This window comes from Elephas maximus, chromosome 13 (genome assembly GCF_024166365.1).
Source record: "Elephas maximus indicus isolate mEleMax1 chromosome 13, mEleMax1 primary haplotype, whole genome shotgun sequence".
Classification (NCBI taxonomy): domain Eukaryota; kingdom Metazoa; phylum Chordata; class Mammalia; order Proboscidea; family Elephantidae; genus Elephas; species Elephas maximus.
Window position 1 is genome coordinate 96,586,073 of NC_064831.1, and position 26,030 is coordinate 96,612,102.

At 42.5% G+C, this 26,030-nt stretch overlaps 1 protein-coding gene across 4 annotated transcripts in view; it reads right to left on the reverse strand.

Moving 5' to 3' along the window:
- OTUD7A (OTU deubiquitinase 7A) overlaps positions 1-26,030 on the reverse strand; it is a 390,159-nt gene that overhangs the window by 198,234 nt on the left and 165,895 nt on the right. For all 4 annotated transcript variants that reach the window (XM_049905451.1, XM_049905454.1, XM_049905453.1 and 1 more), the window contains exon 2: positions 8,297-8,422. In XM_049905451.1, the coding sequence (XP_049761408.1) occupies positions 8,297-8,340 (44 nt within the window). In that variant the 5' untranslated portion in view covers positions 8,341-8,422. The remainder of the gene's footprint in view (positions 1-8,296; positions 8,423-26,030) is intronic.

Genomic DNA, 26,030 nt, shown 5'->3' on the forward strand with positions numbered 1-26,030 from the left:
GTGATTACATTTGATAATGCACGTAACAGGCTTAGCTCACTGCCCAGCACATTCCCCACCCAGTGCCGTCGAGTCATAGTGAGCACTAAAACAGAGGTTAAGCGTGATAGTATTGTGGTTGTTATTTACCTATTTATTTATTGGCAAATACATTTTTAAACTAATAACCTTAAAAAACAAAAACAAAAAACACTAGCTGTCACGAAGTCGACCCTGACTCCCGGTGACCCCGTGTGCATCAGAGTATAATTATGCTTCACAGGGCTTTAAATGGCTGATGTTAGAAGTAGGTCACCAGGACTTTTCTTCCCAAGCACCTCTGGGTGGATTCAAACCTCTGACCTTTCAGTCAGCAGCAGAGTGCATTAACCATTACTGCCTCCAGTTAATAACCTTAGAAACCAAATACAACCCTCTGGATTTCCATTTTAAATATTTTCTTTAGGTAGTATTTTAATATTTTATATAAAATATATTAAATAATATAATTATTTTATTTACTTAATATATACTTAATTATATTAATATATTTAAAATATATTAAATAATTTAATTTAATGTTTTAATATAATCTCAGATGAGCTTACAATTCCTAAAAAGCTGCTTCTGTATTGAAACTAACAAATATGAAGTTCAAATTTATAGGATCAGCTGTTTGAGTGAAGAAAGAAATTGCACTTTAAAGCAGAAAAATATGTTTCCATAATCCCCTGAGACCAATTTCACTCACACACTAAGCATGAGCTCAAGATCAAACAAGAAGTATTTAAGCCATGAAGGAAATATTCACAGTAAGTTTAAAGCAGTTGATTTCAACAAAGACATTTCTTTTGCTACTGGTCCAGGATGGAGTATTTTTGTCTGAGCTACACACTGTCCCCGCCGCCAAGCTGCCTCTGAGTTCAAGATTCTCTATAGGTAAGGATGCTATCACAGACACTAGAGAAGGGGAAACCAAATGGAACAGGAATTAAGAAAAGAAGATTAATAAAGTAAATGATGGAGGAAGGGAGAAGGAGAAGATGAGGGAGAAGGAAGATGGGAGAATAGACAGAAACAAATGAGAGCTCTGTTGAAAAGCCCATATCCAAGAACCATCAAAACTACACATTTCATGGGTGCGATATTCCTTGCCTGTTGCTACAAAACAAATTAGCCCCTAATTTTGTGACTTGAAACAATCCACACTGATTGCTTCACAGTTTGTATGGGTCTAATGTAGGGGTATAGCTTAGCTAGGTTCTCCCATTCAGGGTCTCTCACAACATGCAGTCAAGGTGTTGCTGGGGCTCCAGTCTCATCGAAAGGCTCGGCTGGGGAAGGATCCCTTCCAAGCTCATCCATGTGAATGTGGCACGTTTCAGTTTCATGGGGGTTGTTGGGCTAATGACAGTGGTTCCTTGCCACACTGGCCTCACCACAGGTCACCTCACAACACGACAATGCTTGTCTTATCATAGCAAGCGAGAAGGGTCAGAGATAGTACGAGCAAGAGGGAAGTCAGTCTTTTGTAACCTGATCTCAGAAGTAGATTCCAGTACTTTTGCAGTGTTCTGTGTTTTAGAATTGAGTCACTTGGTTCAGTCCCCACACAAGGGCAGAGGATTATACAAGGACGTGAACGCCAGGAGGCAGGGGTGATTGGGAACCACTCAGAAGCATCCCCCGCAGATCCCCCTTATAGCATCTACATGCTTGCTTAAGTTCACTGTGCTAGCCCCAAACCAGCACCTTGAGATGGTGATACACCATCACTCACCATTTGTCAGCCACCTTCTTAAAGCTAAGTGTCAAAGGGTAATTTGTCCCACATTTAGGAAAAGGAAAAATGAGGATCGCTTCATATTTTGATATCCTGCTAGAACATTTTCTAGTAAGCCTGTTTGATCCTATTCTGAAACTCTTGAAAAAATCACAAATATTAATTTAATAATCCACAACTTATAAAAATGGACAGAGTTTATAGCCCAGCAATGTTGGAAGTTTATTTGCAGAAATTGATAACTTACTATGATTTTTACAGCCCAGTGGAAAAATTAACCCCAAGTATGGCACTGTTTTATTGCTCTTGGCAGCTTTATGCCTGTATTTCTTTCCCAGTGACTTTATAAATCCCAGTTACTCAAATGCTCTTAGCCAGACCATTTGTCTTCCTGCTAGTTCCCTCACTAATAAGTTAAATAAGCTTTGCCATTTGCTAACAGATGATATGTCTAAGAACTGGGCTTTTTTTTTTTTTTTTTTTTTTGCTGTACAAATGCCCACAGAAGACGGAAGGGATTCAGCAAGGTGCTAAACAATGACCCCATAGAAACTGGTTTCCCAGCCTTATCGTAACTGGCGACCCCCATTCACCATTTGTGGTGGTGCAATGTCTGGGTGGCTAGCAAGTACCTTCTTATCAAAAGATTCAAGAACTACACCTGAATGTGCAACCCTTTTATGAATTTATATTCCTTTAGTCTCACTGGGGACTGAGACTGTTTTGTATGCTTGGCCCTAGGGCTGGAAGGGGCAGCCCCAAAGCCAGGTTTGGGTTTGCAGGGTCTTTCCAGATAATGCCAATGGGCACACACTGCGATCCATCTGCCATGGCCCTGCAGAAGGAAGCTGTGTTACTACACACAGACACATTAGCACTTCCAGCGTGGCCACAGTACAGCCTACATGGAGGGACACATTGACTCCAGGAAAGAAAGATTTGGAGTGTAACTTTTATACACATTAATTAGTGCCACCTCTAAACTTCTCTGGGAGACTCTTGGTCCATCCTGATTCTGTCTGGGGGTTCTGCGGTTACAAGTGGAGCAGTGGGGTGGAGGAGTTGGGGGCCGTACATGTGGGAGTGAGCACAAGGGGAAAGGGGTGCAGCAGCATGGACAGTGGTTCCAGGGAGTCAGGAGGTGGAGGTCACCTCAGGCCCACTGACCTTGACAGAGGATAGCCTGGCGCTGTGGTTATCAAGTAAATCCCCTGGGTACTTTTATGTTTTTCATGGGAACATGAGCATGCATAGCTTTTAAGCAATCAATTTTGGAATTCTCAAATTCCATATATAATCTTTTCAAAACTCCATCTGTGGGGAGGAACCCTGAGGTTCTTATTTCCCACGCCCGACACTGCTCTAGAGTGGGGAATCGGGTGCCAGACAAGGCCTGAGCCCAGAGTTTTTTACTCAAGGCTCCACGGAAGCCCCTTTGTTACCCATCTCATTCACAGATCCTTTTCCATTATGTTTTATTTTTTAAGTTTTTATGTAGTTATGTTGCTTTGATCAATTGTGCATGAATATCAAACTATAAATGGCAATGATAACTCAGTCATTAAGTGCTTTATCATAAATGTATATATATGTCTGTATAAACAGACATACATATGCAAAGAAATATGATAAAATGATCAATAAATGACTTTCCAGCAGAAGAGTACATTATGATAAAGGTTTGCAGGGGACATAGAATGTGAATATAAAGTCAAAGAGAAAACAAAATGGTTTATATGTCAATAGGAAAGAAGGCCCTGGTCATGTATTTTGAATGAATGAAGACGAGTATTTAGGCTGCATATGTTTTTACAACCTGATGCAACATTTTAAGATGTCATTATTTACAATATGCTAGAAACAACATCTTTGCCCCTATTTGTATATCGTACACATATTATATTATTTGTAATGTAAACTGCTAGCTGTCTGCTTAGATGCGCTCATGGGAGCAGGGGTTTCAGGATTATTTCAGGGAGTGTCCAGGCTGCATGGGCCTTACCCTCTGAGTGTCAGAATAAAGGCCCCCACACAGCCAGTCTGCTCTGCAGCCCAGGGTCAGGAGCTCCCTTGGGCCTTGTGGGAGCAGCCTCTGGTCAGGACGCAAAGACCAGGAGAAGGCTGGGAGGAAGCACAATGGGGCCAGGTCCTAAAGGGCCACTACACACTTAGGAAAGTAAGATGTGGCCAGGGTGCAGGGCCTCAGGTTCCAAGGCCACCTCTCACTCCTCAGTGGGTCTGACTTGCCCTGCACAGGGCCAGCACACAGGAGGCTCTAGATGGGGGTGATGGGCTGGCAATTCTGGGTGCTGTGACACCAGAAAATCAATTACACTGAGTGACAGCTTTCTGGACCCACCCACAGGGCTCACAGCAGACCACTGCAGAGCGACCTTGAGGGCTGCACTGGGCTGTAGCTTCACGGCACAGTTGTTGGTGATAATAATTGCGACAGAGGTGGGGGCAGGGGCGGAGGAAGGCAGCTGCCCTCACTGTGAGCCCTGCACTACCCCAGCCCCTTGGGGGATGATGGCTGTGATTATCACTAAGATTTTGGGAGCTCTGGCCAGGTGTTCAGCCCTGAGGATGTCTTATATACTAACCACATCTCATCTGTGCCCTATGGGTGTGTGCTGCGAATCTCAGCATCTGTGTGTCAGAGACGGGGAAACTGAGGCACAGAAAGCTGATTCACCCACTCGCAGGCCCACAGCGAGGGTGTAGCCAGGAGTTGAAACCCCCTCAGGAGAAAACCCTGCAGCGGCCTGCACCCCGAGGAAGGCAAAGGGAAAGGCGACAGGGCTGCAGGGGGCCAAAGTGAAAGCACGCCTTCCCCTCCACCTGCAGATCCCTCTGCCCAAGGAGGAAGAGTGAACTTGAACCTTTTTTCCATTTAACAGAGTTAAAAGATTAAAGTTCTGGCACTCAGGTAGGCGCTCCTGTGCATGCGTGGCGGCCTCTGACACCCACCTGCCTGCTGACGTCTGCCTGGGACCAGGGTGACCCAAGAGCCCCTGCAAGTCAGGAAAGGGCCTTCCCTGCGGCAGCCCTAGAGCCCAGGGCGCTGACGCACAAACAGAAGGGTGGGAGCGAGGAGGGAGGCTGGGTACATGGGCCTGGCCTCTGACACTCGTTCTGGGACTGTAGGCGCACACCGCGCCCCAAACCACTCTGTGGGCAGACCCAACAGGGCTGACGGGAACTAACGCTCCGTGAGGATGTACCCGCAGCCCCCCAACTATATAGTGGGGGGAGCACCTGGGCCCGGCCCGGCTCCACCACTCCAAGCGTTGTGGTCTTCCACAGAACTGCAAGGAGAACCACCGCGGGATGACATCTCTCGTCCAGCACCTCCCCCACTCGTTCCACCTGTTGGCTAAGGTAGGCAGAGCCTGTTTCCCCGGTGGACTTCAGGCCCCAGCTTCACCACTCAGAGCTGTGCTGTGCTGCAGCCTGCAGTCCATCACTCCTTTAGAGGTCGTAGTCACCCCCTGTGGGCTTGATCCTGGACGCAGTGCCCTGATCAGACCTTCTGTGGAGGACACGTGAGCTCCTGGGACTCCCTGTGGTCCTGCCCCCAGCCCGACTGTGCAGTCACTGCCCAGGGGGTCCTCCAGCTCGGGACCTGCGACCTCCAGAAGGGGCTTCTCCATAGGGCGCTTTTCCCAGCTTGGAACCTGCTTCCCTTCATTCTCACGCATACAGGTTGGGAGTGTGGTACCCACTCAGGACCAGCTCAGGTTCCAAGTGGACAGAAATTCCATAGGATACACTTTGAGAAACAAAACAAAACAGCCCTACTATTTCCGCAGGAACCCCTGGGTGGCACTGAAGTGCTCGGCTAGTAACAAAGGTTGGTGCCCCCAACACTCGTCCTGGGATTGCCTTAGAAGAAAGGCCTGGCTATCTACTGAAAGGTCACAGCCATTAAAAACCCTGTGGAGCACAGTTACATTCTGAACCATATGGGATCACCATGAGTCAGAATCGGCTCCATTGTAACTGTTTTTTTTTTTTTTTTTTTTTTTTATAACTATTTCCATGGAGTCCCTGGGTGCTGCAAGTGGTTAAGTATGCTCAGCTGCTAACTGAAGGCTGGCGGTTAAGTCCACCCAGAGGCATCTCAGAAAAAGGCCTGACAATCTACTCTGAAAAATCGGACTCTGAAAACTCTGTGGAGCACAGTTCTACTCTGACACACCTGGGGCCGCTAGGAGGCAGAACAGCAGCTGGTTGGTTGGTTATAATATTTCCATCCACACATTAAATTAAACCCAAATGATTTACTCTGTTTACGCAGAATCAGAGATTTGCCTTTGACCTACAATTCCCTCATTCCGTAGACTACTGTGTAGTGCCAGCACCTGGGAAAATAGAAAAGGCACCCAAAACCAAAAAAACAAACCCACTGCCGTCGAGCTGATTCTGACTCATAGCGACCCTATCCCTATAGGACAGAGTAGAACTACCCCATAGAGTTTCCAAGGAGCCCCTGATGGATTTGAACTGCTGACCTTTTGGTTAGCAGCTATAGCACTTAACCACTACGCCACCAGGGTTTCCAGAAAAGGCACAGCCCTGCCCAAAGACACATCAAGGGCACAAGAAACAGGCAGAGGGTGCCCTGGCAGGAGATGCTAAGAAAGAGGAAGCAGGAGGAGGGTGGTGATGAGCCGCCAGGGGGGCTACGGAGCCTGTGGTGTCATTCAGGATTATTAGGGTTTTTGCCAAAGAGAAGGAAAGAGGCACCCAGAGGTCACCAAGCCCACCTCCTTCCAGCTTCCAACAACTGAGAGCTAACAGCAAGTACTGCCAGTGGGCTCTACCCCACAACAAATACCTCCTGAGATAGTTATTCTTACTGTCCAAATTTTAATGGTAAGGGCACTGAGGGTTTGTGAAGTATTTGCTCAGGGCCACCAGGTTGGTGTATGGCAGAGACGAGACATGTACCTAGATGCACACCTAGCTGGTACAATTCCAGAGACCTCCTCTTGACTGCCTCAGTATACTCCCCGTGGCTGAGTACCTCGTAAGGAAAACATTAGGAAAATGAGAAAAAGGGAGGACCACCTGACAGGAAAGAAAATTTGATGTCCTGATACATTAAAAGGAAACCCTGGTGGTGTAGTGGTTAAGTGCTATGGCTGCTAACCAAGAGGTTGGCAGTTCGAATCCACCAGGCGCTCCTTGGAAACTCTACTGGGCAGTTCTACTCCATCCTATACGGTGGCTATGAGTCAGAATTGCCTCGACGGCAGTGGGTTTGGTTTTTTTGGTTTGATACATTAAAAATATAATGGAACCATCACTGGACACTCAAACCCTTGGGTGAAAATTAGCCGGGGAAGAAAATATGCATACAGTCTCAAAGTTCATCCCACTGATTACTTGTTAATTATAAGTAATAAGAAAAAGGTAACTTTATAAAGGAAAGTGTTGGTGGAAACTACCTCAGCCAGGTGAACAACCTGATCACCAGTGACACGTCAAAATGATGTGATTAATGAGAAGTGCACAAAATATCCACCTGAATCTAATTATGAGGGAATAGCAGATGAATGGCTTAATTCTTCAAAATTGCCAATATCATGTAATATAAAAATGAAAGCGGGGATTTAGTTTATAATTAAAGAAACATAACCATATTTAATACATGGTCCTTAATTGATTGCTAGATGGGGAGCAACAGCTACAAAGAATATTTTGGGGACAACCAGGGTTACTTGAATATGGACTCTGTATTGGATAATGTAATTTTATTAATATTAAATTTCACAGTGTTAGTGGCATTATGGTTTGGTAGAAGACAGTCTATGTACTGAGGAGATACATGCCAAAGTAGGTCATTATGTCTGCAATTTATTCTCAAATGATTCAGAAAAAAATTAATTGAACACACACTCATTTACAATCTGCGTGAATGCATGTGTGTGTGTGTGGATAAAACCTGGTAAATCTGGGTGTTCACTGTACTGTTCTTTCAACCTTTCTGTAGATTTGAAGTTTTTCAAAATAAAAAGCAGGGCAAAAAAGTCAATGAAAATGTTTGTTCAAATAAGTCATAAAGTAAAAGAACGCTATGATAGCAACTAGATAAAAATTGTATCTTTTTGGACAAGAAGTAAGAGAAATATTAAAAAACAGTTGGCATATAAAAATTATAGGACTGATAGTGATGGTTTTCTTTTGTTTACTTTACTCTTATGATACTTTAGAAATCAATCACGGTAGCAAAAGATAGTAGTAAATCTGCACTTGTGTACACCAAATAACATGTTGGTCACTCACTACAGTCATGCTTTTTTCAAGAATAATGTTCATTATTATAAACTCAAATTCTAGTACAACAGGAAACACACTTGAAAGTTCTTTTTCAGTGGGCTTCAGTGGATAACCCTTTTGCCCTGCTTGAAAGCTGATTTCTAGATAATTTGATCCCAGAACACTTCCAGTCCCGGGATTAAAGACGTTGACTGCACTTGCCCCACTGCCACTGTCACCTGGGACCACACGATCGATCACAGGACTTACTTTTCAGACACTGCAATACTTGGAGGCAAGTGGCTGTCAGGCATTGGAGTCAACGCTGCATCCAGCCTGCTGGAAATGGTCCATTGTCGCCCCAGGAGAAGGTGTGAAGCCAGAGCCCTGAGAACTCTAAAAGACAAACAGAGAAAAGAAAAGAATGCTCATGTTTCATTAAAATTATTAATTTTAAGAATTATTTTATTAAAAATTTAAATGTTAATATTTCAAATTTTAAATGATTATAAATATTCAATATAAATTTGAATTGGTCTTGATGGTGAATCCCGCCCCTCAACACACGATCCTGCCCTTTCATTAAACAAACAAAAAAATTATTTTTTAATACACTATTTTTTAGAGGAGTTTTAGTTTATAGAAAAAGTATGCAAGGGGCGGAGCCAAGATGGCGGACTAGGCAGACGCTACCTCGGATCCCTCTTACAACAAAGACACAGAAAAACAAGTAAATCGATCACATACATAACAATCTACGAACCCTGAACAACAAACACAGATTTAGAGATGGAGAACGAACTAATACGGGGAAGCAGCGATTGTTTCCAGAGCCTGGAGCCAGTGTACCAGTCAGGTACGGCACAAGCACAGAGAGCGGCTCCACCCCCTGAACTAACCCCGGGAGGGGGACCAGCCGGTTCCACGGGAGGCGTGGGATGCAGCCAGTAGGAGAAGTCCCCGGGAGGCAGTGACTGGTCTTGGAGCAGAAAGAGCAGCGTCCGAGCCGGGGAACCGTCCCGCAGGGATTTGGACTGGACGCAGGTACGGCATAAACACGGAGAGTTGCTCCACCCCCCTGAACTAACCCCGGGAAGGGGACCAGCCAGGTCGCGCGGGCGGCGTGGGACGCAGCCGGTAGGAGAAGTCCCTGGGAGGCAGCGACTGGTATTGGAGCGGGGAGAACAGCGTCCCAGCCAGGACGCTCGGTCACGGCACAAGCACGGGGACCTGCTCCACCCATCTGAACTAACCCCAGGAGGAGGCCCAACTGGTTCTCAGAGGCGGCACGGTCACGCGGCTGGAGGGACGAGAAGTCCCCGGGAGGCAGCGACTGATTTTGGAGTCGAGAGTGCACCGTCCCAGTAGGGGAGCCTTGACGCTGGGCGTGGGGCTGGAAGCGGAGGATCTGACCGTGACTCCAGCGGGCCAGACCCCCCGGGGGCAATCTCCACACAGCCAGCACACATAGGCGACGTGCCCCACGGGAGTCTCAGATATAATAGTCATTCCAAGCAAGACAAGCAACTCTGGCTATATTCTGAGGTGCTACTCTCCTATCTCTCTGTTCCCTCCCCCACCCTCCCCAGGCGGCTTCATTAACATCTGAATAGCCTGAGCCAGAGGGAGAACTCTGATAGGGATCTGACTGCATTTTTTTTTAGCCGATTTTCTGGAAAAACTAGTTTCCCAGTGATGGCTCGGAGACAACAATCCATATCAAACCACTTAAAGAAGCAGACCATGACAGCTTCTCCAACCCCCCAAACAAAAGAATCAAAATCTTTCCCAAATGAAGATACAATCTTGGAATTATCAGATATAGAATATAAAAAACTAATTTACAGAATGCTTAATGATATCACAAATGAAATTAGGATAACTGCAGAAAAAGCCAAGGAACACACTGATAAAACTGTTGAAGAACTCAAAAAGCTTATTCAAGAACATACTGGAAAAATTAATAAGTTGCAAGAATCCATAGAGAGACAACATGTAGAAATCCAAAAGATTAACAATAAAATAACAGAATTAGACAACGCAATAGGAAGTCAGAGGAGCAGACTCGAGCAATTAGAATGCAGACTGGGACATCTGGAGGACCAGGGAATCAGCACCAACATAGCTGAAAAAAAATCAGATAAAAGAATTAAAAAAAATGAAGAAACCCTAAGAATTATGTGGGACTCTATCAAGAAGGATAACCTGCGGGTGATTGGAGTCCCAGAACAGGGAGGGGGGACAGAAAACACAGAGAAAATAGTTGAAGAACTCCTGACAGAAAACTTCCCTGACATCATGAAAGACGAAAGGATAGCTATCCAAGATGCTCATCGAACCCCATTTAAGACTGATCCAAAAAGAAAAACACCAAGACATGTTATCATCAAACTCACCAAAACCAAAGATAAACAGAAAATTTCAAAAGCAGCCAGGGAGAAAAGAAAGGTTTCCTTCAAGGGAGAATCAATAAGAATATGTTCGGACTACTCAGCAGAAACCATGCAGGCAAGAAGGGAATAGGACGACATATACAGAACACTGAAGGAGAAAAACTGCCAGCCAAGGATCATATATCCAGCAAAACTCTCTCTGAAATATGAAGGCGAAATTAAGATATTTACAGACAAACACAAGTTTAGAGAATTTGCAAAAACCAAACCAAAGCTACAAGAAATACTAAAGGATATTGTTTGGTCAGAGAACCAATAATATCAGATATCAGCACAACACAAGGTCACAAAACAGAACGTCCTGATATCAACTCAAATAGGGAAATCACAAAAACAAACAAATTAAGATTAATTAAAAAAAAAATACACACAACAGGGAATCATGGATGTCAATATGTAAAAGATCACAATAATCAAAAAGAGGGACTAAATACAGGAGGCATTGAACTGCCATATGGAGAGTGATACAAGGCGATATAGAACAATACAAGTTAGGTTTTTACTTAGAAAAATAGGGGTAAATAATAAGGTAACCACAAAAAGGTATAACAACTCTATAACTCAAGATAAAAACCAAGAAAAACGTAACGACTCAACTAACATAAAGTCAAACACTATGAAAATGAGGATCTTACAATTTACTAAGAAAAACGCCTCAGCACAAAAAAGTATGTGGAAAAATGAAATTGTCAACAACACACATAAAAAAGCATCAAAATGACAGCACTAAAAACTTATTTATCTATAATTACCCTGAATGTAAATGGACTAAATGCACCAATAAAGAGACAGAGAGTCACAGACTGGATAAAGAAACACGATCCATCTATATGCTGCCTACAAGAGACACACCTTAGACTTAGAGACACAAACAAACTAAAACTCAAAGGATGGAAAAAAGTATATCAAGCAAACAATAAGCAAAAAAGAAGAGGAGTAGCAATATTAATTTCTGACAAAATAGACTTTAGACTTAAATCCACCACAAAGGATAAAGAAGGACCCTATATAATGATAAAAGGGACAATTGATCAGGAAGACATAACCATATTAAATATTTATGCACCCAATGACAGGGCTGCAAGATACATAAATCAAATTTTAACAGAATTGAAAAGCGAGATAGATACCTCCACAATTATAGCAGGAGACTTCAACACACCACTTTCGGAGAAGGACAGGGCATCCAGTAAGAAGCTCAACAGAGACACGGAAGATCTAATTACAACAATCAACCAACTTGACCTCATTGACTTATACAGAACTCTCCACCCAACTGCTGCAAAGTATACTTTTTTTTCTAGCGCACATGGAACATTCTCTAGAATAGACCACATATTAGGTCATAAAACAAACCTTTGCAGAGTCCAAAACATCGAAATATTACAAAGCATCTTCTCAGACCACAAGGCAATAAAACTAGAGATCAATAACAGAAAAACTAGGGAAAAGAAATCAGATACTTGGAAAATGAACAACACCCTTCTGAAAAAAGACTGGGTTATAGAAGACATTAAGGAGGGAATAAGGAAATTCATAGAAAGCAACGAGAATGAAAATACTTCCTATCAAAACCTCTGGGACACAGCAAAAGCAGTGCTCAGAGGCCAATTTATATCAATAAATGCACACATACAAAAAGAAGAAAGAGCCAAAAGCAGAGAACTGTCCCTACAACTTGAACAAATAGAAAGTGAGCAACAAAAGAATCCATCAGGCACCAGAAGAAAACAAATAATAAAAATTAGAGCTGAACTAAATGAATTAGAGAACAGAAAAACAATTGAAAGAATTAACAAAGCCAAAAGCTGGTTCTTTGAAAAAATTAACAAAATCGATAAACCGTTGGCTAGACTGACTAAAGAAATACAGGAAAGGAAACAAATAACCCGAATAATAAATGAGAAGGACCACATCACAACAGACCCAACTGAAATTAAAAGAATCATTTCAGATTATTATGAAAAATTGTACTCTAACAAATTTGAAAACCTAGAAGAAATGGATGAATTCCTGGAAAAACACTACCTACCTAAACTAACACAATCAGAAGTAGAACAACTAAATAGACCCATAACAAAAAAAGAGATTGAAACGGTAATCAAAAAACTCCCAACAAAAAAAAGCCCTGGCCCAGACGGCTTCACTGCAGAGTTCTACCAAACTTTCATAGAAGAGTTAACACCACTACTACTAAAGGTATTTCAAAGCATAGAAAATGACGGAATACTACCCAACTCATTCTATGAAGCCACCATCTCCCTGATACCAAAACCAGGTAAAGACATTACAAAAAGAGAAAATTATAGACCTATATCCCTCATGAACATTGATGCAAAAATCCTCAACAAAATTCTAGCCAATAGAATCCAACAACACATCAAAAAAATAATTCACCCTGATCAAGTGGGATTTATACCAGGTATGCAAGGCTGGTTTAATATCAGAAAAACCATTAAGGTAATCCATCACATAAATAAAACAAAAGACAAAAACCACATGATCTTATCAATTGATGCAGAAAAGGCATTTGACAAAGTCCAACACCCATTTATGATAAAAACTCTTACCAAAATAGGAATTGAAGGAAAATTCCTCAACATAATAAAGGGCATCTATGCAAAGTGCAAAGCCAACAGCCAATATCACTCTAAATGGAGAGAACCTGAAAGCATTTCCCTTGAGAACGGGAACCAGACAAGGATGCCCTTCATCACCGCTCTTATTCAACATCGTGTTGAAAGTCTTAGCCAGGGCAATTAGGCTAGACAAAGAAATAAAAGGTATCCGGATTGGCAAGGAAGAAGTAAAGTTATCACTATTTACAGATGACATGGTTATATACACAGAAAACCCTAAGGAATCCTCCAGAAAACTACTGAAACTAATAGAAGAGTTTGGCAGAGTCTCAGGTTATAAAATAAACATACAAAAATCACTTGGATTCCTCTACATCAACAAAAAGAACACCGAAGAGGAAATAACCAAATCAATACCATTCACAGTAGCCCCCAAGAAGATAAGATACTTAGGAATAAATCTTACCAAGGAAGTAAAAGACCTATACAAAGAAAACTACAAAGCTCTACTACAAGAAATTCAAAAGGACATACTTAAGTGGAAAAACATACCCTGCTCATGGATAGGAAGACTTAACATAGTAAAAATGTCTATTCTACCAAAAGCCATCTATACATTTAATGCACTTCCGATCCAAATTCCAATGTCATATTTTAAGGGGATAGAGAAACAAATCACCAATTTCATATGGAAGGGAAAGAAGCCCTGGATAAGCAAAGCACTACTGAAAAAGAAGAAGAAAGTGGGAGGCCTCACTCTACCTGATTTCAGAACCTATTATACAGCCACAGTAGTCAAAACAGCCTGGTATTGGTACAACAACAGACACATAGACCAATGGAACAGAATTGAGAACCCAGACATAGATCCATCCACGTATGAGCAGCTGATATTTGACAAAGGACCAGTGTCAATTAACTGGGGAAAAGATAGCCTTTTTAGCAAATGGTGCTGGCATAACTGGATATCCCTTTGCAAAAAAATGAAACAGGACCCATACCTCACACCATGCACAAAAACTAACTCCAAGTGGATCAAAGACCTGAACATAAAGACTAAAACGATAAAGATCATGGAAGAAAAAATTGGGACAACCCTAGGAGCCCTAATACAAGGTATAAACAGAATACAAAACATTACCAAAAATGATGAAGAGAAACCCGATAACTGGGAGCTCCTAAAAATCAAACACCTATGCTCATCTAAAGACTTCTCCAAAAGAGTAAAAAGACCACCTACACACTGGGAAAGAATTTTCAGCTATGACATCTCCGACCAGCGCCTGATCTCTAAAATCTACATGATTCTGTCAAAACTCAACCACAAAAAGACAAACAACCCAATCAAGAAGTGGGCAAAGGATATGAACACACATTTCACTAAAAAAGATATTCAGGCAGCCAACAGATACATGAGAAAATGCTCTCGATCATTAGCCATTAGAGAAATGCAAATTAAAACTTCGATGAGATTCCATCTCACACCAGCAAGGCTGGCATTAATCCAAAAAACACAAAGTAATAAATGTTGGAGAGGCTGCGGAGAGATTGGAACTCTCATACACTGCTGGTGGGAATGTAAAATGGTACAACCACTTTGGAAATCTATCTGGCGTTATCTTAAACAGTTAGAAATAGAACTACCATACAACCCAGAAATCCCACTCCTCGGAATATACCCTAGAGATACAAGAGCCTTCATACAAACAGATACATGCACACCCATGTTTATTGCAGCTCTGTTTACAATACCAAAAAGTTGGAAGCAACCACGGTGTCCATCAACGGATGAATGGGTAAATAAATTGTGGTATATTCACACAATGGAATACTACGCATCGATAAAGAACAGTGACGAATCTCTGAAACATTTCATAACATGGAGGAACCTGGAAGGCATTATGCTGAGCAAAATGAGTCAGAGGCAAAAGGACAAATATTGTATAAGACCACTATTATAAGATCTTGAGAAATAGTAAACCTGAGAAGAACACATACTTTTGTGGTTACGAGGGGGGGGAGGGAGGGAGGGTGGGAGAGGGTTTTTTATTGATTAATCAGTAGATAAGAACTGCTTTAGGTGAAGGGAAAGACAACACTCAATACATGGAAGGTCAGCTCAATTGGACTGGACCAAAAGCAAAGAAGTTTCCAGGATAAAATGAATGCTTCAAAGGTCAGCGGAGCAAGTGCGGGGGTCTGGGGAACATGGTTTGCGGGGACTTCTAAGTCAATTGGCAAAATAATTCTATTATGAAATCATTCTGCATCCCACTTTGAAATGTGGCGTCTGGGGTCTTAAATGCTAACAAGCAGCCATCTAAGATGCAGCAATTGGTCTCAACCCACCTGGAGCAAAGGAAAATGAAGAACACCAAGGCCACACGACAACTAAGAGCCCAAGAGACAGAAAGGGCCACATGAACCAGAGACCTACATCATCCTGAGACCAGAAGAACTAGTTGGTGCCCGGCCACAATCGATGACTGCCCTGACAGGGAGCACAGCAGAGGACCCCTGAGGGAGCAGGAGATCAGTGGGATACAGACCCCATATTCTCATAAAAAGACCAAACTTAATGGTCTGACTGAGACTGGAGGAATCCCGGCGGCCATGCTCCCCAGACCTTCTGTTGGCACAGGACAGGAACCATCCCCGAAGACAACTCATCAGAAATGAAAGGGACTGGTCAGCGGGTGGGAGAGAGACGCTGATGAAGAGTGAGCTAATTATATTAGGTGCACACTTGAGATTGTGTTGGCAACTCTTGTCTGGAGGGGGGATGGGAGGATAGAGAGAGAGGGAAGCCGGCAAAATTGTCAAGAAAGGAGAGACTGAAAGGGCTGACTCAAGAGGGGGAGAGCAAGTGGGAGTAGGGAGTGAGATGTATGTAAACTTATATGTGACAGACTGATTGGATTTGTAAACGTTCACTTGAAGCTTAATAAAAGTTATTAAAAAAAAAGACACTAGGAAATAAAAATAAATAGAAGGAAATTAGAATGTGGTTTGAAGTTTCCTTGGGGGCTATCAGAATTACTAAAAAAAATAAATAATGTTTTTTTTTTAGGTATAATTTACATACAGGAAAATGTATAAATCTCAAGGGTACAGCTGGATAAAGTTTTTATTTTTGCATACCTGTCTAATTACCATGCAAAACAAGTTATAGAATATTTTCATCCTCCCAGCAAGTTCCCTCTTGCCCCTTTCCTACTTAATACCCCTAACCTATTCTAACTTCTCTCAGCATGTATTACTTTTCCTGATTATCAACTTTATATAAAAGACATTATACAGTGCAAAAAAAAAAAAAAAAAGTATGCAGAAAGTAGCAGAGAGCTCCCATATATCCCTTTGCCCTCTGCACACTTTCTCCTATTATTAGCATCTTGCTTTCCTGTGGCACTTCTGTTACAATTGATAGACTAATATTGTTACATTAGTACTGGTGGTGCAATGGTTAAGCACTCGTTTGCTAACTGAAAGGTCTGGTTCAAACCCACCTGCCAATCCGTGGGAGAAAAAACCTGACAGTCTGCTCCTATAAAGATTACAGCCTAGGAAACCCTATGGGACAGTTCTACCCTGCCCTATAAGATAACTATGAGGCAGAATTGACTCGATGGCACACAATGACAGCATTAACTAAAGTTCATAGTTTACATTATAAGGTTTCCATAAGTAGGAGCCCACTTGAGACAACTAACAACACAGTTTACATTAAGACTCACTCTTTGTGTTGTACAGTCCTGTGAGTTTTGACAAATGTCATGTATCAACCATTACATTATCCTATAGAATGGTTTCACTGCCCTAAAAATCATGTGTGTTCCACCTACTTATCCATCCCTCCCTTCCCCCCAATTCTGGAAACCACTGATTTTTTATTATATGTACCACTTTGCTTTTTCCAGAATGTCACATAGTTGGAATCATATAGTAGGCAGGTTTTTCAGACTGTCTTCTTTCTTGCAATATCCATTTAAGGATCCTCCATGTTTTTTTGTAGCTATGGCTCAATTCATTTTATCAATGAACAATACATTGTAAGGATGTAACACAGTCTATCCATTCACCTAAACAAGAACATCTTGGTTGCTGCACCCTTTAATTTTTAAATGAATACAGATATCAAGAGGTACACGATGATAAGTGAGAAAACACTCCTCTGTGTACGGACTATGGAGTTGGAACCAGCTCTGCTGAGAAGCACAGGCTGCATACTGACATCCCAGGAGAGGTAAAGTGTGCTCCACAGGGGGCTCACCAATAGATTCCACAAAGATCTCAGGTGGTGTTGTCTGCAGATAACCTTGAATTAATGTTTCATTTTACTAGGCAGCATCCTTGAATAGTTCTTTCAAAATGGATTTGTAGACAATGCATTTTTTGATCTTGAATGGAAAAAGGAAGAAACTAAGTGCAAAAGAATGAAAACCAGACTGCTCTAACAAATACCTAAAAGTGTGGAAGTGTTTTTGGAATTGGGTAATGGGTGGAAGCTGGAAGAGATTTAAGGTGATAGTAAAATCCTAGGTTGCAATTATGGACATCAAAAGCAATCCTGGTGGGGGCTCAGAAAGGAGGACGGCCACAGAGAAAGTCTCTATCGTCTTAGAGAATACATATGGTGCTGTCAACACTACATTGCTAGAAATGTGGACTTTAAATGTTCTTCTGGTTAGGCTTTAAAAAGAAATGATGAACATGTGATTGGGGACTGGAGGAAGGGTGGTGCTTTTTACACAGTGACAAAAAACTTGTCTGAATTATGTTCACATGTTTGATAGAAGGTAGAACTTGTAAATGATGGACTTGGATATTTGGCTGAGGAAGTTTCTAGGCAAGATCTTATAGGGAAGTGTGGTCTCTTCTTGCCACTTACAGTAAAACGTGAGGCAAAAGCGATAAACTTAAAAATGAACTGTGCAAGCAGAGGACCCCTGAGGGAGCAGGAGATCAGTGGGATACAGACCCCAAATCCTCATAAAAAGACCAAACTTAATGGTCTGACTGAGACTGGAGGAATCCCGGCGGCCATGCTCCCCAGACCTTCAGTTGACACAGGACAGGAACCATCCCCGAAGACAACTCATCAGAAATGAAAGGGACTGGTTAGCGGGTGGGAGAGAGACGCTGATGAAGAGTGAGCTAATGATATCAGGTGGACACTCGAGATTGTGTTGGCAACTCTTGTCTGGAGGGGGGATGGGAGGATAGAGAGAGAGGGAAGCCGGCAAAATTGTCAAGAAAGGAGAGACTGAAAGGGCTGACTCAAGAGGGGGAGAGCAAGTGGGAGTAGGGAGTGAGATGTATGTAAACTTATATGTGACAGACTGATTGGATTTGTAAACGTTCACTTAAAGCTTAATAAAAGTTATTTAAAAAAAAAAAAATGAACTGTGCAAAATTAAACCAGAGTTTAATGATTGGAAAATTCTGTTGTACAAACTAAGAGCATGTTAGAACTTTCACCAAGTTCTAACAATTTTTTGTTAAGGAGATTAAGCCTGTCACTGATGGATCTAATCAACTTCCACCACAGAAAACCTTTGAGATTAGACAGAATTGGGAAAGAGACGGCAAAATGAAGGAAAGCTGTCTACATATTGAAATTCCACAGGCAGGAAACAGGCCAATGGAGCTACTTGGTTGCAAACATTTGCTGTCCCCCAAGAAATGAAAAGGACCACCCCAGGAGCCGTTCCAAGATCATGACAACTGTTGGAAGGAGCGCTAGAAGCAGGGAAGCCTCAGTTTCAAAGGGTGGAGCCATGGCCTCCTAGTTTTCAAGTGGATGAAGCTATAGCCTTCTAGGTTTCAAAGTGGGGAGCCAAGGCCACCATCTCAGTTCCTGAAAGTACGGTTTCCATTCACAAGGGCCAAGAGAATGAAGCTACTGCTCAAATTTGAGAGGGGTAGGCTGCCATTTGGAAACCCTGGTGGCATAGTGGTTAAGTGCTACAGCTGCTAACCAAAAGGTCGGCAGTTTGAATCTGCGAGGTGCTCCTTGGAAACTCTATGGGGCAGTTCTACACTGTCCTACAGGGTCGCTATGAGTTGGAATTGACTCAACGGCAGTGGGTTTTTTTTTTTTTTTTTTTTTGGTTTTGGGCTGCCATTACCAAGGGCTAGGAGAACTAGAGCTTCCTAGGGCTGAGGGGTTGGAGTCATGACTCGAGTAGATTAGGAGAATGGGGCAGCCCAAAACTGAGGGTGTAGAGTTGCCATCTCAGTGAACCTAGAAGGGAGGGCTGACTTCCAGGGCTAAAGGGCCTCTACCTAGAATCCAGAGATCATAGTCAGCACCTAGAGCCAGGAGGGTGGAGCCATTACCTAGATGTGTCCAGAAAACACAAGATTACTTTTAAGCCTTGAGAGCTAATGTAATTTGTTCTTCTGGGTTTTGGACTTGTTTGGTAGCCATGGCCCCTTCTTTCCCTCCAATGTCTCTATTATAATGGAAATGTCTAGCCTGCATTTGTTCTACCATTGTACTTTGGAAGTATATTACTTGGGTTGTAGGTCTCACGTGTTCACTGATGGAGAGGAATTTTGCCCCAGGATGATCTCATCCATATTTGTTTAGATGATTCAGAAGATGAGATTTTGGACATGGAGGAGATGTATGACTTTTGGGATGATGTGATAGGGTGAACGTGTTTTGTATGTGGGAAGGGCATAAATTTGGGGGGGCTAAAAAGTGGAATGCTTTGAATTGAATTATGTTCCCCTCAATTTTTTTTAAAGATATGTTATAAATCTTAATCCCTATACATGTGTATGTAATCCCATTTAATAGGGCTTTCTTTGTTATGTTAATGAGGCTATATCAGTGTAGGGTGTGTTTTAAGCCAATCACTTTTGAGGTATAAAAGGAGCAGATTTGGCACAGAAGCAAGTAAGCAGTAATAGGGGAAAGATAGATGCCACGTGGTGATCTCCAAGGAATGCCCAGAAGAAATAGCTTCCCCCAGGGTGGACAGAGAGAGCTTTTCCTTAGAGCCAGTGCCCTGAATTTGGACTTCTAGCCTCCTAGACTGTGAGAAGATAAATTTTTGTTCATTAAAGCCATCTGCTTGTGGTATTTCTTACAGCACTAAGAAACTAAGACACCAATGGAACTGGACAAAGAAATGAAGAGAAATTTCACAGAAATGGATGAACAAAAAAGTCATAAACAGAAAAAATATATGACAATCTCATTTGTAGTCAAAGAAGTGCAAATTAAAACAACAAACAAATAATATTTTATACCTACCAGCTTGGCAAAAATATTTTAAATGAGCAACACCAAGTACTGGCATGAATGTAAGGAGAAAACAATACTTTCATATGCTGTTGGTGCAACTACTTAGGAAAACTGTCATTACCTAGTAAAGTTGAAAACACACCCAACCTACATTCCAGTGACTCTACAAGTTCATTTTACCCTGGAGAAGCCCTTGTACCAGGAGGTAAGTGTGTGACCTTGTCTGTACCAGCATGGAAACTACTGGACGCTCAGCAGCAGCAGAATGGGTTTGTACGTCCTGGCATGGTCCCAGAGTAGAATGGGGCAGTTCAGGGATAACAAGCACACAATAGCTACAGGTGTCAACGCTGCTAAAACTAAAACCACCACCTCCAGGGAAAGAAGCAAGTCACAAAAGAACGTATACAATCCATTGATGTAAAGTGCAAACACAGGCATGGGTTCACAATGAGAGCTGACTCCGTGGCAGCTGGTTTTTGGTTACGTAGCCACAGTAATGAAGATTGTGTGACATCGGCAGAGGGATAGAGTGATAGAATAGAATAGAAAACCAGGAAACACAGCCACACATATGTGTCCAGCTGATTTTTGACATAAGGGCAAAAGCAGTTCAATGGAGAAAGGATAGCATTTTCAACAGATGATGGTGAAACAGGTAGACTTCGATAGTCCTCCTCCACAAAATACTGAACCTCAACCTGTTTCTCACTTTCCATACATACAAAAATAAACTCAGGAGGGAATACAGATATAAATATAAAATTTAGTAAATAAACACAGGATCTAGGGCTAGGCAAAATTGTGTGTAAACTTGACACCCAAAGCATGATCCATAAAAGCAAAAATAGACAAATTGGACTTCCTCAAAATTTAAGTAGTTTTGCTCTGTGGGAAAAAATTCAGCTACCAGCTGGGAGAAAATATTTGTAAATTGTACATCTGACAAAAACTACTATCTAGAATATATATATAAAGAATTCTCAAAACCCAACAGTAAAAGCAAAACCAAACCAAACCAAACAAAATAAACAAACACAAAAACCAATCCAGCTAGAAAATCAGCAAAAGAAATGAACAGACAATTTACTGAAGAGGATGTAAAACCAAAAAACAAACAAACTCATTGCTGTTGAGTTGATTTTGACTCATAGCGACCCTACAGGACAAAGCAGAACTGCCCCATAGGGTTTCCAAAGCTGTAATCTTTACAGAATCAGACTGCTACATCTTTCTTCAGCCATCAGGGAAATGCATATTAAAACCCTGCCTTAGTCATCTTGTGCTCCTTTAACAGAAACACCGCAAGTGGATGGCTTTAACAAAGAGAAGTTTATTCTCTCATAATCCAGCAGGCTACAAGTCCAAATTCAGGGCGCCGGCTCCAGGGGAAGGCTTTCTCTCCCTGTTGGCTCTAGAGGAAGGTCCTTGTCACGCACCAGTCTTCCCTTGGTCTGGGAGCCTCTCAGCACAGGAACCTTAGGTTCAAAGGATGCGCTCTGCTCCTGGCCCTGCTTTCTTGGTGGTATGAGGTCCCCCTGTCTCTCTGCTCACTTCTCTCTTTTATATCTCAAAGAGATTGGCTTAAGACACTATCTAATCTTGTATATTTCATCAGTATAACTACCACTAATCTGTCTCATTTCATCATAGTGACAGAATTTACAACACATAGGGAGATCACATAAAATGATGGACAATCACAATACTGGGACTCATGGCCCAGGTAAGTTGACAGATGTTTTGGGGGGACACAATTCAATCCATGACAAACCCCAATGAAAAATCACTACATACCTAATCAGAATGGCTGAAATAAAAAGCAGTGATAATATGAAATGCTGGTGTGGATGCAGAGAAAATGGGTCATTCATACATTGCTGATGGGAATGTAGAAAGATACAATCACTCTGGAAAAAGGTTTGGCGGTTTCTCATAAAACTAAGCATGCAATTACCACACAATTCAGTAACTGCAATTCTGGGCATTCACCCTACGGAAATGAAGGCTTATGTTCACACACACTCCTGTACGTGAGTGTTCATAGCTGCTTTCTTTGTAATAGCTCAGAACTGGCAACAACCCAGAGGCTTCAACAGGTGGATGGCTAAACAAACTGTGGCACATCTGTACCAGGGAATACTACTCAGAACTAAAAAGGGATGAACTACCGCCACAGACAACAGCCTGGATGAATCTCCAGAGAATTACGGTGAGTGAAAAAAGCCAATCCCAAAAGGTCACTCACTGTTTGATTCTATTTATAGAACATTGTTAAAATGACAAAGTTACAGAATGAAGAACAGATTATTAGTTGCTAGTCCCTGGTGGTGTAGTGGTTAAGAGCTACAGCTGCTAACCAAAAGGTTGGCAGTTCGAATCCACCAGGCACTCCTTGGAAACTCCATGCGGTAGTTCTACTCTGTCCTGTAGGGTCACTATGAGTCGGAAATTGACTTGAAGGCAGTGTGTTTTTTCTTTTTAGTCCTTAAAGATGGGGGCAGAGGAGTGAGTGTGGCTATAAAATGGCAATACTAGGAACCCTTGTGATGATAGAAAAAAAATAACTCTGACTCATGGCGACTCCATGTGTATCAGAGTAGAACTGCACTCCATAGGGTTTTCAATGGCTGGTTTTCCAGAAGCAGACCACCAGGTCCTTCTGAGGCACCTCTAGGTGGACTTGTACCTTCAACCTTTCAGTTTAGCAGCTAAGTGCTTAAGCATTTGCACCACCCAGAGACTCTATGGAGATGGAAATGCTCGTATATTGACTGTACCAGTGTCAATAACCTAGATGTGATACCGTAGAAACTGGGTAAAGGGTACACTGGGGCTCTGTATCATTCCTCTCAATTGCATATGAATCTCCAGTTATCTCAAAATAAAAAGGTTCATTAAGGAAATGTACTTTGCTCACTCCTAGAGAGCCTTCACAACTCAGTAAAATGAATCCTTAAGTACTGCTTGTATCAGGGCACTGTTGTGGCTGAAAACTTTTAAAGCACTTGTTTTATATTCCACTAAGTTTTGCTTGGCTCTGTTGCTCTCCCATTTATCTTCCACTAGGGATTCAGAGCTATATGAGGTCTGAATTTTAGGTCCAGCACTCATTAGCAGTTTGATCTGGTCAAGTCACATATGTTGTGAATTTCAGTTTCTTCACTGACATCCTTACTGTTGGCAGTGTGGTCCTCATACTCAGCTCTATTGGCATCTCCTACAGCTTGTTACAAATTAAGACTCTCAAGTCTCACCTAGACCCACTGTTACTGATTGATTTCTGTTCCCCCCTAAATATGTGTTGAATTCCTAACCCCCATATAGGGTCACTATGAGTTGGAATCGACTTGATGGCAACATTTTTTTTTTTTAATACACCTGTAAGTAGGAGCCTCAGTGGTGCAGTGGTTAAGTGCCCGGCTGCTGAAAGGTTGGTGGTTCAAACCCATCAGTTGCTCCATGGGAGAAAGATTTGGCAATGTGCTTCCCTAAAGATTTACAGCCTTGAAAACCCTATGGGGTAGTTTTACTCTGTCCTATAAGGTTGCTATGAATGAGAATCAAGTTGATGGCAATGATTTGTTGTTGTTGTTGTTTTAATACCTATGAGTAAGGGGCGCTGGTGGCAGAATGGTTAAGTGCTTAGCTGCTAACAAAAAGGCCGGTGGTACAAACCCACCAGCCACTCTCTGGGAGAAAAGGGTAGTGTTCTGCTCCTATAAAGATTACAGCCTTAGAAACCTTACGGGGAAGTTCTACTCTGCCCTACAGGGTCACTAGGAGTCGGAATCAACTTGAGGTCACCCAGCAACAACAACAACATACCTGTAAGTACGACCCTGTTTGGAAATAGGGGCTTTCTTTTGTTACGTCAATAAGGTCATACCAGTGTGGGGTGGGTCCTAAACCTGATCACTTCTGAGTTATAAAAGATGGAATAAAGAATAAACACAGAGATGCATGCACGGGGGGAGAGGAAGACAGATGACAGAGACATACACAAGCCAAGGAAAGCCATGTATTGCTGTAGCCACTAGAAGCTGAACTAGACTAGGAAGGACCTCCTCTTAGAGCTATACCCTGAATTTGGACTCCTAGCCTCCTGAACTGTGAGGAAATAAATTTCTATTCTTTATAGCTATCCACCTGTGGTATTTCTGTTACAGCAGCACTAGGTAACTAAGAGGAGACTTGGAGGTGAAGAGGTTAAAATGCTTGGCTGCTAACCAAAAAATTCAGCAGTTCGAACACACCAGCTGCTCTGCAGGTGAAAGATATGGCCGTCTACTTCCGTAAAAAGATTTACAGCCTTAGAAACCCTATGGGGCAGTTTTACTTTGTCTTATAAGGTTGCTATGAGTCAGAATTGACTGGAAGGCAGTGGGTTTGGTTTTTTTGTCTTTGTTTTTTAGGTAATTAAGATACTCAGTGAACCAGAACCTCGTTTTAACCATATCTCAGAGATTCATATGCACACCAAAGCTTGAGAAGTGCTGCTGTATAAGACTTGATAACAATACCTAGTTCAAAAAGTTGTGAGGATTAATAGAACACCCAGTAATTATTCAGTAGGGACCATTTCTCTCTCTCCTCCTTTCCATCATCACTTCCCTCTTGAGCAGTAGTTGGCAAACTACAGCTGTAGGCCAAGTCTAACCCCGTGCCTGTGTTTATAAATAAAGTCTAGTCAGAACACAGCCATGCCCATTCATTCACATATTGTCTACAGTGAAGTTAAGCAGTGGTGGCTGAGGCCACATGGGCCGCAAGGCCCAATGCATTTACTATCTCGCCCTTTACAGAAAAAGTCTGCTGCACCCTTCTTTAGAGCAGTGCCTCTCAAACTTGAGCAAGCATCTTGCTCCTCAGGAGGGGCTTTTAAAACACAAATGCTGGGGAGGCGGGGCAAAGATGGCAGAGTAGTCAGATGGTTCTGGTGGTCCCTCTTTCAACAAACACCTGAAAAAACAAGTGAATTGATTATATATATGACAAGCTAGCAGTTCTGAACATCAAAGGCAAAGTTAAGAAATCGGACTGAGCAGCAGGGGGAGGGAGAGATGGTTCAGAAGCAGCAATGAGTTGCCAGACCTGACTTGGTGGGAACCAGTGCCCCTCAGGCACGATCCCCTGGTGCGAACATGGAGGGACTGGCGGTAGTGTTTGGGATGTGGTTTCCTCAGCCACAGACAACAAGTGGCACAGAGTCTACTCATGCCTCCAGTATCAGGGAAGAACAGCACTCTCAGCAACAGATAAGTGCTTGTGTCTAATTTACCGTGTAGATCAAAAAGCACCCCTTTTGAAAGAACTCTTTCCCCTTTATCTGATCCCTCCTCCCTCTGCACCAGGGCCTGAGCCAGCTCCAGTGGCAGTCTGTCCTGCTGTGTAGACTGAGCCATTCTCCCAGCCTTGGTGAAGGAACAAATTAACAGATGAGGAAAAAATAATCTGCTGGCTCCTCTAAGCTGGCAACTCAGGGCAGAAATGGCTCCTGTCCAGGCACAAGTGGTCCCAGGACTTTGAATGCCTTTCACCCCTGCATGGACCCATGTGGGCCCATTTCAGCAGTTAGGCCCTTTTTGGCATGTGCAATGGTGTATATGCCTGAGGTCTGACTTTACCTGTTTCGGCTGTGCAGTGGAGACGTGGGTTTTTGATGTTTGACACCTCTCTGCCTGTTAAGCAGGGTCCTCACCTACCCACATCAGGGA